General features: G+C 49.4%; 1 protein-coding gene across 1 annotated transcript in view; it reads right to left on the bottom strand.

The window, feature by feature from the left end:
- RTN4R (reticulon 4 receptor) overlaps window positions 1-9102 on the bottom strand; it is a 125151-nt gene extending 116049 nt beyond the window's left edge. The window contains exon 1 of the mRNA XM_054996808.1: window positions 9068-9102. Within this exon, the coding sequence (XP_054852783.1) occupies window positions 9068-9089 (22 nt within the window). The 5' untranslated portion in view covers window positions 9090-9102. The remainder of the gene's footprint in view (window positions 1-9067) is intronic.
- Between the last annotated feature and the right edge of the window lie 5405 nt (window positions 9103-14507).

Here is a 14507-nt window from a genome sequence, read left to right as displayed (position 1 = left end):
AAAATACATTGAGACGTTGTGGTTGGACTAGGACTGGGAATACAAGTTCAAATCCTTGCATGCTGTGAAGTTCACCGGGCCAGTCATTCTCTCTTAGCCTTTTGAGGGCAGCATGGAGGAAGGAGAATGCCACTCTAAGCTCCTTGAAGGCTGAGAGAAAGTCATTGTCTCAAGAGTACCCAGAAAGGGGTGGAGATCTGAACTCAGGTCTCCCCAGCACTAGTTCAACACTCTAACCACTACACCACACTGGCTCTCACAGTATACGTTATTGACAGTAACAGACCTCTCCCGCTCTATGAATTTTTCTGATCCTTGTTTCAAACTCTTCTAATCTAGAGGCCTCCAAATTGTGCAAATGGTTTTCATTAGCCAATTATGCATAGCTTCATACAACGCTGCTTCTTGTCAGTCCGGCATATGTGCTGGAGAAGACCGTGGCTCCCGTGCATTCAGCCTTCACGGAGCCAGAGCTGGCCTCTTGGTGAGTCTTGATTTCTGTGCGTCCTGACAAAAGCAGCTATTAAGGGTTTGCCTCCCGCCCCACTGCCCAAGAGTGGGAGCTGTGAATGCTTCTGCCTGCCTCCTAGATAAACAAACCCCTTCAGAAGCATCAAAGGAGGAGCTTGGCTGTCAGAGATACCTCTTAATGAAGGCGATGGCAGCAGACAACTCTGCAGGTCCAGGGGGAGGAAGAGAGTACACCTAATTAAGTCAGCTCCATTCATTGGCTGCTTCTGTGGTGCAGCAGAACCTCGTCCTTGCAGCCTCTTGCAATGGAGATGTGCTCACGCTGCATATCTTTGAGCAGAATCAAACCTGAAGATCTCCCCTTGAGGTAGATTCTCTGATTGGAATGACTGCCCATGAAGCTGGTCCAAAAGGCTGTGCTCATAGAATGCAATATTCCCAAGCCTGAAGGTAAGTCAGGAATGGGCAACAGCCTTTATGTGCCAGGTAAGAGAAGAATCACAATGCCCAACTATTGGCTTACTAGCGAAGTGCCTGCCATAGTGCCCATTGAGATGTGCACAGAAGAGATATTGCAGGAGCCCCAGAACGATGCAATGAGTCTCTGGGGACTTTTTGCACCCAGAAACATTGTACACTAAGAGAGGCCAAGATACATAGCTATTTGGGGTGGTGGGACAGGATTGATTTACAGACACTCTTAAGCGCAGAATTTCCTTTTTCTTCATATACATTAATGGCAGCCAACAGAGATATGGAATTCTCAGATTAGGAGGACCCATTGAACTAGCTAATCTAGCAATTTATCCTTCCATTCATCGCTTGGATACACAGAGAAAATGAACAAATAAATACACATTGAATATGCAAGCCCTATCAATCCTGAATATTGTTCCCAAAATTATGAACCTTGCCAAAATCTGCAATATTTTCATTGAAACTACTGTGATGTTTATTCCATGGTGTCAGTGTGGCTTCTTTATATGGTATAACTTTCCCTCCTTTAAAAAAAAATCTTCTTGCATCAAATCAATTTATTTACTCTCTGACGTCCATGTTAAGTATGCATGTGCATGATAAAGATGCCTGCAAAGCTCATGCTGCAGTGCACATTCAGAAAAAGGTGTATAAAGTATCTATAGGTGAAACAGTGAGCCAGGAGTTCCACATCTTAAATACTACAAAGTACATGCCTCAGCATGAGCTTGAGTAAGCACACACATTCAGCAACAGCATGCAAGTATTATATCATCCATTACAAAATCTACTTCTTGAGTCCTCATGACGCATATTTCTCAAGAGAGTTTTTAATCCATGCACTTGTGCCTATAATATTATCCTGAATGGACTGCCACAAGATGGAGGGGAGGGAGATACGAATAGAACCCACAGAAATGGAAGGATGAGTGGTATTAATTAACAGAGGGCATGACTGGACTTGGAAGGATGAGACAGACATATCCATCAGTAAGAGGCACTGGAACACATTGTCTTGCACTGCGGGGCACAAGAGGGCCAGAAAGAGCTTCAACAAACCCATTTCATGCGTTGACAAGGATTGTACGTAGCTGTATGGATCTATTAGAAGAAAATAAAACAAGCACCCAAAAAAAAATTCCTACATAACACTCTCCTATTAGGACCCTCCAGTGTAACCTTCGCAGCTCTTTCATCAGCAGCAGAGTCACCAGAACACAAAAAGGTAGTGTGCCTGTGTAGTGAAGCCTCATCAAGACTCAGAGTAGACCTGAGGCAACCAATACTTGCGTCAATGCAGAAGAAACCCATGGAAAGCACCCTCGCACATTCCCATCTCCGTCAACATTTTTACAGTGTTTATTCTTTCGTCATGACTTGTAATTCTGTATAATCTCACCTTCCAACTAGATTATTACAGCCTGGCTCATTGACACTGTGGGCTTATCCGCAACGTCCTCCCAAGCAGAGCTTCAGGTGTCTCCTATCTTTCAGCCGTGCACACGCACACCCCAAGGCCCTGCAGCACAATCAAGGGGAACAACCTGGACACACCCACAGTGTGCATCCAAAAGCACAATGCCATCCACGGTGGCTGCAAAGGACAGCCAACCAGTTTGGCATGCCCCTCCCAGGGACTGGGGCTTGTGTTTCTTAAGGAGCAGTCCTGCCATATCATGTGGCAAATGATTCTTCAACCTGAGCATACTCCCCAAAGCAACTATTTTTTTAAAAAAAGGCACTCCACCTGGGCACACCCAAATCTTTGCATATGCCAAAAGTAGTTCTTTGGCAGTGTGGTCAGAAAGTGTCCTCTTTAGCTGGTGTGCATATTGGGCACGGCACAGACAGGCTTGCAGAATATTACTTCTCCCACATCCCTCTTTCATTAGCCTGAGAAGCCCCAACACCGCGGCTTCTCCCACTTAGGTGGGAATGAGTCAACATCTTACGTACATCCAACATGAGAAAATGCAAGAAAGTGTTTGGAAAGCGCTAGCTGGGAAAGCACTTGAATATCGTAAGCAGCAAGGCTTCAGAACCACTTCTCAGAGCAAAATAGCCAATACAGCAGCAGCCCCAATGGACACAAACCTTCAAAATGATTCCAACGATGCCCAAAAATCTCAGATTCATCTATTGCATTTTAAATATGAACATTTTAAAAAATCCAAATCGGAAGTCAGGTTTTGATGTGAAACATGACCCATCCCCAATTTACTTACAGCAACAGTTGCCTCCAGTTGGCAACTGCACCATCAATGATGGATTGTAGAAGAGAGTTTGGACAACTGCATCAGGGACTGAAGTAATCTGTTACAGAAGGATACAGGGAGGGAAACACACTGATACGTTCACTGAAAGATGGATTTTATTTGTTCTGTAATGTACTGGAATAACACACATCAAGATAATGCATTGTTTCTCTACAGCCAGGAAATGTTATATACCTCACACAAACTATTGTTTTCTAATCCTCTTTGGTTGTGTTGATACCTCTGGAATATCTGGGCAGGCCTCCAGTAGGAAACAAATCTCCTAAACTGTCACCAGTCAAATCCCATTGATTCAAATTCTCTCCACTGCTAAATGACATTGCATGTTATCCATCCCATGCTGTCAAAATAGTAAACTCTGTTGCATTTCCGGTGCCAAATACTCTCCACATCAAAGGCTCTGAAATATCAAAAACTTGAAAAGCATAGAGATATCAAATATTTGATGAATGTTCAGCAAACATCTGAAAACTGATATCTAAGAAACATGACATCAAAATTCACAGGGAAGGATTTTCACAAACATCTCTACTTCCAATATGTGTTTCAAGGACTCCAAGCATGTTGTGTATATTTTCTCAGTAATCCACACCACAGCCTTAGAAGGTAGGCGAGCATTACAAGCTTCTCCTGGGATTTCATTAGAAAGCTTACATGGGGAACATGCAACCCCTCGAAAAAGTTTGAAAAGATCCATTAAAAATGTAGTGTGATTAATGGAGTTTCTGTCACAAACAGCATTTTGCAAATGACAGCCACACACCACGCTGAAATTACAAAGGCTATAAAATGAATGAAGGCTCTAGGACACAGACTGACTTTTCCCAGGTACCAGACTCAGTGCTTTGAATGGTGAATAAGCACAATAACCCTGGCCTTTATAAAGGGCTGCCCTGACAAATAACACGTGGCCTGGTGGTTGATTTGTGGAGGGGGCAGGGATCAGTGGTACAGCATCTGCTTTCCGTGCAGAATGTCCAAAGTTTAATCCCTAGAATCTCCAGCTGATGTAGAAAACCTGCACCGAGAGCTGCTGCCAATCAAAGTAGACAATTCTGACAGTGACCGAACAATAGTCTGACTCGTACAAGGCAGCTTCATGTGTTCATATGAATTCCACCATCACTCCCAAGATGATTGAGCAGAAACACTGTAAAGCACATTGCTACGTGGGATATCTAGATATACCTCTGTGGTCAGCACCTAAATGATCCCAGAGAGCCGTTTTGATGAAGAAGAGGAGCACAATGGGCCAGACCACCAAGCCCCATCCCCAAACTGGCTCTGTGTTAAGTCCCTATTGTCATGAATCTACAACCCTCTTTTACTTCTAGAGGGTCCGACAATTGGCTAGATGGGCCCGGTGACCATCAGTTGCTAATCTTTATTTAATTCCAACAATTTACAGGTATTCCATGATTTCAACCTCGCATGTAGTTGAAGAACCAGGGAACAAGCAATGTTTCAACAGGTGGAGGCTCATGCCTGACATGTGAGAATCCACAACTGCCTTGATGGATTCCCATTAAAAAAAATAATCTCCGCAGACTGGTCACAAAGCAATGTTCAGCACATGACTAAGACATTCAGTACCACCACAATTTCATCCTGTCCTTCCCTCCAAGGAGCTCATTATGGCATGCAGTTTTCTCTTTCATTTTATAACAACCCTGCGAGGTGGTCTAGGTTGAGGGACAAAGTCATTCAGCATGCTTCAAGGCTAAATTTGAACTGAGTTTCCCAGTTTAGATTTCCTCCGTACTTTCCAAACTAGCAGAATGCCTGCTCAGAATGATGATAAAATCATTCTCTGTTGCTTCCCCAATATATACCCTTTTCATGGTAAGTAGCCTACTCTTTAACTTTGAAATCAATGCCCAATACTGGAGCACGTGGTTTTATTTAACGGCTGCAACCCTTAGGCTTGCTTTAAATCAGGTATGCCACACACTTAGTGGTAGAGTTCCAAATAAAGCCATGACAGGAAGTCAAATAACACCCCCTCCCCTTTTGCCTAATGTAAATTTTGAAGCAAATTTAGAGTTCTTTTTCAAGCAAAATGTTTTATAAGACTGCCAAGGGAAGCAAATAAGAGTCACAGTTGGGTCTTATCGATGCTACCCAATGTAAAGTGATTTAATGCTCTTTACCTCTTTTCAGAGAACGGTAGGAACTGTAGTTATATGGAGATAAGGTGACTAAGGATCTCTTCAGGAGGAATCTCAGCACACCCACCAAAAGGCAGATCCCAGATGCTTTGGAAGGAAGCCATGACAGTTACGCCAATGTGCAAATGATACACATTTGTAGCATAGACCTATAACAAGGCCAGCAAAGTTTCTACCCATTCTTTGTGTAGGATGTGAAAGGAACTCTTGCTTTCTCAGGTCCTGCCTCTTGTCCAACCAACTAACAAATCCCTCAGGACATCTTTCCCAAACCAGGCAAGTACTTGGAACTATCTCATTTTGCAGGATTAATCTGAAGAATATCTGGTTTCTTCCCCAGCCCCAAATTATGCCCCCCATAGGAATATATATAAGAATCCAGGACAGGCCACAGCCTGTTTGGGAGGAGATGACCCTCTGCCAAATTTGGAAGGGAAATGTGTCTCTTTGTTAACACCTTTGAACACAAAATACAATAAAGGGTTATTTAATTAGCACCATTCTCTCAGGGGAAATGAGAAAACAAGGGGGTGTTTCTTAACATCTGGCTGCCTGCAGCTGCAGCTGCAACTCATGAAGACTGCAAGCTGTAAATGCATTTGAGGAAGGCAAAACATTCTATCCAAGGCTGCTGCATATACAAATTCTGCATCAAGAAAAGCGAGATTCTGCAGCCAGTACAAAGTATGCCAGCTACGCATGTTTGCATGGTATTTTCCTTATTTTGCATAATCTATTCCTCGACTATTTTGGATATTTTTCTGCTTCTGCTAGTCATGAGGATGGAAAGAAATGAAATATCACCAGGCATTGTTTGCACACAAGTGTTATCTTTGCAATCATGAAGACTAGAAAATTGAGGGTTTCTGGTATAATAAGTTGGCCAAGAGGAGCCTTATAACACCTCCTTGGTTTATGCTGTTCCTCCAGTTGTGTCCTTGCGTGGGGCTTCAAGCAAGCAGTTGCCAGCCCTGGGAAGGAATGAGGAAGCCCAAGGGCTGAGGGAGCTCTGGAATCCATTCTATGGGACTATACCCCCTGCTTGCATTTCTAGGGTGTTTGCACACATACACACACAACACTTAAATCAGATTTCCCTTCAGCTGGTCTGTTAATTTAACAACAATGTAAAACCTGCCTTGCCGAGGATGTCTATTTGATTTCTCTGCTGAGATCACACTGTATTAACAGCATTCAAACATGGCAAAAACAGCGCAGGAGAAGCTTATTAAGTATCTCGGGGGCGGGAGGGGGGAAGACTACATCAAAGCGAAACCCAGGCAAGCTATAATATTCGCAGGGCTGGCTTGGAACCTTTTGGGGCCCGAGGTGGCGAATCTGAATCGAAGTTTCACTCCCACTCGTTAGTAATTGCTGGGAAGGTCTCCTCCTCAAGGCTCTCTGAAAAGGGAAGCAAAGCAGGAGAACTTCCCAGCACCTGGTCTTCCCCCGATTTCTGTCTCCAAGGCCCCCTCCCCAAATTTGCTTCCCCATCTGGCCGTCTCAGCTGGGCTGCTTTAGATCAGAACTGCATGGGGTCGTGCAAACCGCTTGGGAGCTCATCCACGGAACTCCCCGCGCCACGTCTGGTTTGAAACGGCCCTCACGTCCCTTCAGCTGGCAACGACCGCGCGGAGCTCTCCCGGGGAGCCGGTAGCCCTCCACGCCGATTACGCGCCGGGCTCCATTACGAGCCGGAACGAAAGCGATTCCCAGCCTGACACAACAGCATTCTGTTCGCCGCGCGCGTCGTTTTGCTTAAACCCTAATCCACTTTAGCGCCTTGTTACCAACGCACATTTCAATGAAGCCGAGCAGAGCACCGATTCGGGGGCGACGCTTCGGGCTGGCAAGGCCCTCAATGCCCCTCTCCAGTTCCCATACGGGCCCCGGGCCGTTTTCGGACCGGCGCCTGGCCCCTTCTTGCATCTGCAAGCCACACTTCAAAGGGACTGGGAGGAGGAGACACTCGGATCTTCGCCCCTCGCCCACTCGCATCCTTCCCGGCACTCCTCACAGGGTACCTTTCAGGTGGGAGAATTTTTCAGATCACGATTATAGTGCTGTTGTGATTAATAGGAAATGTGACCTGCACAATCCGTCCAGGGGATGTGGGCCCTCCTGAGGAGGGGGCTATCCCCCAGCCCCCTCCCCTCTGAATAAATCCCTCTTGCTTAGAATGCCACATCAACCCGCGACAGAGTCATTCGGACGAACACTGGCAAACTTTGAACAAGGCTTGCAGACACTTTGCTGGCGGGGGCGGGGGGCCTGCTCAAATCCCAGAGGTATGGAGCGCTCTGCTCCCTCTTTTCCAGACACGCCTCGAACACGACGCAGTCTTTCCAGCGGAACAACGCGGCGTCCCCAACTCCTTCACCTCCATCCCGTTTTTGAAAATGGTTACATTCACATACAAAGGCCGGACTCCTCCTCAATCGCCACCGCCCAGCTCCGGATGATCGCGCGCCCTTCCCTTTCCACGTCTGCGCCCCGCTGAGAAAATGAGGCTAATCGCCAGGGGGCAATGGGGGGGGGCAAGGAAGACCCTCCCAGGTGACTGACCAGCCTGCACTCTCCTCACTGGACAAGAGACGCAGGCAGGTCGCAGTCCGAAAGGGACGCTTCCCTTCCCCATCCCAGACGTGAGCAGGGGGTGGGGGGCCACTAACAGAGGTCGTCTCCTCCCTCCCCCGCCGCGCCTAAGACGAGCGCCTCTGCAGACACCTGCTGGATCTGCAGGGCCTGGGGGCCTCTGGGGGGCGCTATCGAGAAGCCCGGGGGAGCTGGACGGGGCTTCCGTCGCCCGAACCTGGCGGGAGTCTCTTCTTCGCCTTCTCCATCGGCAGCCCAGCAGCGGCCCTTCTCCACTGGCCAGGCGCAAGGCGTCCCTCCCCTCACAGTCTGTAGCCGAGGCGAGGAACGACCTCGAGCCGGAAGAGCCACAAGCGGGATCCGAAGGGCCACCGACCCCCTTCCCTCACAGCCTCCTCGCTCCCTCTCGGCTCCTGCGTGCTCGGCCCTGTCCGCCGGAGAGGTCAACCCCAACCACGCACACACCGGCTGGCAAATGCGCCCTCTTGTCTGGCTTGGGGCAGTTCACAAGGCTGCAGGCGGCGGCGGCGGGTATGAAGCTCCCATCTCCGCAATAGCACAAAGAGGTGGGGGAGGTGGACATTCCCCCCCCTCCCGCCCCTAGAAAGGCACACGCTAGTCTCTGCTTCGCCTTCCTTGCAAAGTGCAGGCGTCGACACGGGTTCTCCCTCGCTCACACGCACCCGCACCGAGGCAGAACTGTTCTAGGACAGGTGCCAAAAGGCCACGGCGGGATCTGTCCCACGAGAAGCTCCTCATACACACACACACCAGCCTCCACCATCCGCTCCCGTTTCCCGCGAATCCTTTGCCCGCCCTCCTTTCCACAACACGGCTGGCAAATGCCTCCCCCCTCCCCGCAGTCCGAGCCGAACCCACAGTCCCGCCGAGCATTTTGGGGGTCCCTGCCCCTTCCCCTTCCCCCGGCTCCCAGCGGCCGCTGGCCAGCCATCGGTCTGCTGGCTCCGCTGGAGAAAAAGTTGCCACCTCGGAACTTCTCCGCGTTTTGCTCGGCTTCCAGCCGCCGTGCGGAATGGCTCCGCCGGCGAAGCCCCCCGCAAGACTCCCGGAGCCCCCTACCTTCGGCGATCGCCCTCTTCATTTTAGGAGCTCGGGAAGGCACGTCTCGGAGGACAAACGGGCACCAATCCTTCCTTCGAGGGGAGCAGAGAGGCGCAGCGGAGCCTCATGCAAACTTCCACCCGAGCGCGGGCACTGGGCTGTTGCCGCTGCCGAGGGGGCCCGTCTCGCTCATCGGGAGAACGAGGCGCAGCAGTCCCGCGGCCGGAGCCAGCATCCAGGCGGAGAAGCGGTCACGGAGCGAGCCTCCTTCCGAGCGAGCGCAGCGCGCCAGCAGGCAGGCAAGCGGGCAGGCAGGCAGAGATCCCGGCTGCGACCGAGCCTGCCTGGCTCTGCTTCGGAGCCCTCGCCGATCTTTCCCTAGGCGGGGCGGGAGGGGGCAGGAGGCGGTGTTCTGGCTCGGAGGGCGCGATCCGGGGCGCGCGGAGAGGAGAGGAGAGGAGAGGAGGCGGGCGGGCGGGCGGCGGACGGGGAAGCTGGCCGAGGCTGCTGGAGCGGGGACTGAAAGGTGATGAATGTTTTATGGGATCATGTGGTTTGACGTGAGAGGAATCGGCCTAGATCGGATTTACTGGCTGGAGGAGAGAGGCGGGAGGGAGGGAGGGAGAAGGAGTGGCCGTGCGCCGCGAAGGAGCGCCCGGCGAGGCAGAGCCCGCGCGTCCTGGAAAGGGGCGCTCGGCCAGCCAGCCGGCAGGCTCCGGCGACACCGAGATCCCGAAAGCCTGCGGGAAGAGGAGGGCAGAGCGGCGCCCGGCCACACCCACGCCGCGCAGGTCCCGGGAGCTCTTCGCCGGCCCGGGAGCTCCGAGGAAAGCCAGACGCGCCTGGCCGATTGAGCAGCTGCTGGGCGAGGGCGGCCGAGTGGAAGCCGGAGGGAGGGACGAGGACCACCCCTCCCCGTCCAAACGCGCCCCGTCCGGAGAGGAAAGGGAACGGCCGACGGCGGGGCTTGCTCTCCCGGACGGCTTCCACAGCGGCGCTGCCTGGGAGTCGAGGCGGGGCGCTCATTCCTGGAGGGACGGTGCCACCTAAAGGACGCCAAGGATAGAGCCCGGCTTGGACTGGATTGGGGCGGGGAAGGGGGGAGAGGAGACGAATCCCCAAGCCGGCGGGCGACGTCAGTCTTCCCAAGGCAGGAAAATTCCTGGAGAGCACCAGGCCAGCCCGGGGCTTTCTTCCGCAGGGACAACCCCGGAATCAAGGCGGCATCCGCACGCTCTCTGCTTCCTCCGGATCGCCCGGCTTCGTCTAAGACCCACGCTTTCTTTCGCCGGTGCTTTGGATTCGGAACGGGGGTGGCGGGACTGCTGCGGAATGTGCAGATTCTCTCCCCGCTCGCGGGGTGTAACTGCAAGACCGGAGGTGGGAAGCGGCCGTTCAGGGAGGTTAATCTAAAGGTCCTCAAAGGCGGGGTCTGTGCCACTAAGCAGAGTTACTCCCGTCTAAGCCTATTGAAATCAGTGGCCTTAGATTAGAGTAACACTGTTTAGGATTGCAATGTTAGACTTCCCCCAGCTCCGCATTCTTAGCAGACAATGGTTGCTTGCCCTAGATAGATTGGAATGGCCAGCCCTAATCCATGCACCCCACAATCTGAGAACAGAGGGATGTCGGCCCTGGGAATAAAGATGCCCCTTCCCATGAAGCTCCAGTGCAGCAGCTGTCTCAGAAGTGGGTACCAAATGCCACTAAAGGTGGCAGGTCCAACCTAGATGGGCCATAATCCAGCAAGGTTTGCTTTGCAACCCTCGCTTGAAATGAGCAGGCACGGTCCCAGAGCACCATCATTCAACTGTAATACAATGAAAGGGGTGAATGAATTCCCAGAGCATCCCTCCCTATTTGTACCTCATTGTTTTGCTCTGTGCAGCTCCTCCATCCTGTCTGGCTACAATGCTCTAAGAACATAAAATAGTAAAGAGCCCAGTAGCACCTTTAAGACGAACCAGCTTTATTGCAGCATAAACTTTCAAGAACCACAGTTCTCTTCGTCAGATGAGAACTGCATCTGATGAAGAGAACTGTGGTTCTTGAAAGCTTATGCTACACAATAAAGTTGGTCCATCTTAAAGGTGCTACTGGACTCTACTATTTTGCGACTACAGACTAACATGGCTAACTCCTCTGGATCTAAGGACATAAGGAGAACTCGGCTGGATCAGTCCAAAGTTCTGTCATCCTGTTTTTAACAGTGGCTAGTCAGATGTCCCTAAGAAAGACCTGACTTTCCTTCAGCTTTTGGTATTTCTGCCTCTATTCCATATACCTATTCTTTTCCGTCAGTTTTTTTGATCCTTTTTCTAAACCCACCTAGCCCTCACCACACCTTGTGGCAGAGAGTTCCAGCTTCCCTGTTAATCATACCTGGGCTGTTTCCACACGGCTTATCTTCTTTCGGAAAACAGTCTTCATGCGCGAAATCACGCGAGAAGATGCTGTCTTCTGTGATAACAGCATCTTATCGCGCGATAGCATCTTCTCACATGATTTCGTGCATGAAGACGCTGTTTTCTGAAAGAAGGTAAGCCGTGTGGAAATGGCCCTGGTATGAAGATGTTTGCCTTCATGGAGACATTTGTTTATTTGTATTCTGCCTCTCAGCCATCCTCTTCTAAAGAGAAGGCTGACATTGGTTCCTTGTTCTGTTTTTGCATCCCTCTGCTCTCCAAATTAACCCGTGGGCTCCCCAAACCATACACAGGGGCAATCTTAGCCAATAGGCAACAGGGGCAGCTGCCTCAGCTCCCTGGTTGGGGGGGGGCTGACTACCCATGGCCCAGCTCCCCACCCCATGGAAAGAGGGAGAAAAGAAGGAGACTCCCATCATTGCCACCCACACCTGCTCTGTTGGGGTGCTTGTCTCAGCAGCAGCACTGGAGTCCATTCTGAGGCTCAGGCTGCTGGCTTGGCTCCCACTCACTTCACACTGGGCAAGAGTCAGCCCTTGCTTGGCCGCAGCAGGGGACATTAATCCAGATTATATAATACAAGGCCAACATATGCTGTGTGTTTTAAGGCTGTCTGTTTGTGATTCAGGTGTGCATTTGGTTCAGGCCTGATTTTAAACTGCCATCTTTTCCTTTTGACATGGGTTTGTTCTCAAAAACAATTGAGTAATCATTATTGGAAACGTGGTTTGGGGAAAATTGACAGAGAAAAACATGATTATGGGCCATGGTTGCAATGACCCAGGCTTTGGCTTTTATGGCTTTTCTGTGGAAAACAGAAAATGGAAAAAACAATGAGGTTTCTCTTGGAAGCAACCAAGGCCAATGAAAGGTAAGGGAGCCAGTTTGGTGTAGTGGTTAAGAGCGTGGGACTCTAAGCTGGAGAACTGGGTTTGATTCCTCACTCCTCCACTTGAAGCCAGCATGGTGACCTTGGGTCAGTCACAGCTTCTAGGAGCTCTTTCAGCTCCACCCACCTCACAGGGTGTTTTGTTGTGGGAATAACAACACACTCTGTAAACCTCTCTGAGTGGGTGTTAAGTTCTCCTGAAGGGTGACATTTAAATCGAGTGTTATTATTATTATTAAGGTAGTGCTTTATTATATTAATTGGCTAAATAAGTCATTATCTTGGTAAAATTAGGTGATAGGTAAGTCAACTATATGGGAAAATGGAGATACCATAAAAGGAGCTGACGGTGGAGGAAAATGATGGAGAAGAGTAGTAAGGCCTATATGGAATTTCTTTCTCTCTCTTAGCCGCTTTCTTTCCTACGTATTGTCTCCAATTGAAGAGGTCTAAACCTTGCCAGCTGGGGACCTCCATCCTCTTGAGTTTGTCCTTGTTTGCTTCTTTTTGTGATTGGTAAGGCCTATCCTCTTCGAGTTCATGTATTGTATAGAACAGTAAACTAAGCCAGATCTGTTTATATTAAGGGAATTGCTCTGTGTTGAATAAACTGATGTGTGCTGGGATGAATTTCTCACATGAATGGAAAAGAAGCCTGGTTTAACGTTGATGCACACTGATAAATAAATCCTCATAAATTACAATATGGTGTTTTGAGTCTTTCCTGGGAATGTTTCTTTCCTACATAAGACTTTAGAATACCCCTTCTGAGCACCTTTTTAGCATAGAAAGGATGTAGGCTAGCAGGGAAGCCAACGGTGGGGAGGTGGTGGGGGAATGGCAGTGATTCTAGGGACCCATTCTGGACTTTTGCCAGGTCGCCAAGACCACCCCTGACCATACATCCCTGCCATTGTGATGTGTTAGCATTATATGATCTAGCCCATAGCTTCCGTTTCTTGTGATGCCCGTCCACAAGTTATGGCTAATTCACCTGAAAGTAAGGAGCTTGGGGTTTTGATGTTGGTGGGACAGCCAGCGTCTTTCTTTTCGGTGCAAACTCCCAATTCCTTATCCAGGTGCATAGGCATGAAGGCACTTTCCTGAGAGCACCTGAGGCTACAATAAAGTTTTGGGCTGGGGACAATCTTCTGTTGCTGTAAGATTTGGGGTGACATGAGGTTTATTGCAGGGCACTAAGCACCACTACCTGAGATGCACTGATAAGAAAAGAATGTGACGCTCGGGGGCACTGTGTATAGAAGAGCCTCACGCTGAAACAAAATGCGTAACTTGGAAAGGCCCAATGTCAGAGTTCATGACACACACACCCTAAATATAGAGGGGGGGTTAATTAGCAAAAAAATATTTATTTAAATAAATATGCCTCACTTTTCTCCCTAATGGGGGAAACCCAGATCAGCTTACAGCAGCAATCCCCCCCTTAATGTTACCCTTACAACAACCCTGTGAGGTATGTTAGGCTAAGACAGAGTGACTGGCCAAAGGTCACTCAGTAAGCTTCCCTGACAAAGTGAGGATTTGAACCTGGGCCTCCCAGATCCTAGTCTGATACTTAGCCATTATACCACACTGCCATTATATTGCTGATTAGAACCCACTTTGTCAGATGTAATGAGTGGAGACTCACTTTTGCTGCAACAGACTAACAGAATTACCCCCTCTGGAATTATCAGAATCAAAATTCCTTGTTTATTGGTGTATAGGCAATGATTGGCAGAAGTCCATACTAGAGATCCCCTTAGGTGGTTTAAAAAAAAGGGCAGGCATCATGCTAGAACACCTCAAAGGGGACTCTCTTCTGTTAAAATGACCCTGAACCAATTTTAGTCATTTTAGGGAGCAGAGGGGTGCAAACTAGCTTCTCCTGTACCATCTTTGCCCTCATCTGAGGTTCTGGCTGTGGAGGCTGGAAGGAATTCTCTTGAGTGATACCGGCTGTGTCCTGGGAAAGATAGGCTGGGTGCCAATTACAGTGTGACAAGTTCCATGGAGCTCATTTGCAGCTTGGAAGGGAGCCAGCCTCTCTGATCTCTAGGAGACACCTTGCTTCAGCGGCATAATTATATGTTCATCTCTCCCTAATTCTTAATTACAGTATGATACATCCTTCTTTGGAATT

This window comes from Eublepharis macularius, chromosome 13, assembly GCF_028583425.1.
Source record: "Eublepharis macularius isolate TG4126 chromosome 13, MPM_Emac_v1.0, whole genome shotgun sequence".
NCBI classification, from domain to species: domain Eukaryota; kingdom Metazoa; phylum Chordata; class Lepidosauria; order Squamata; family Eublepharidae; genus Eublepharis; species Eublepharis macularius.
The sequence above is the reverse complement of the archived record's forward strand: the minus strand, read 5'-3'. Positions and strand labels throughout refer to the sequence as shown.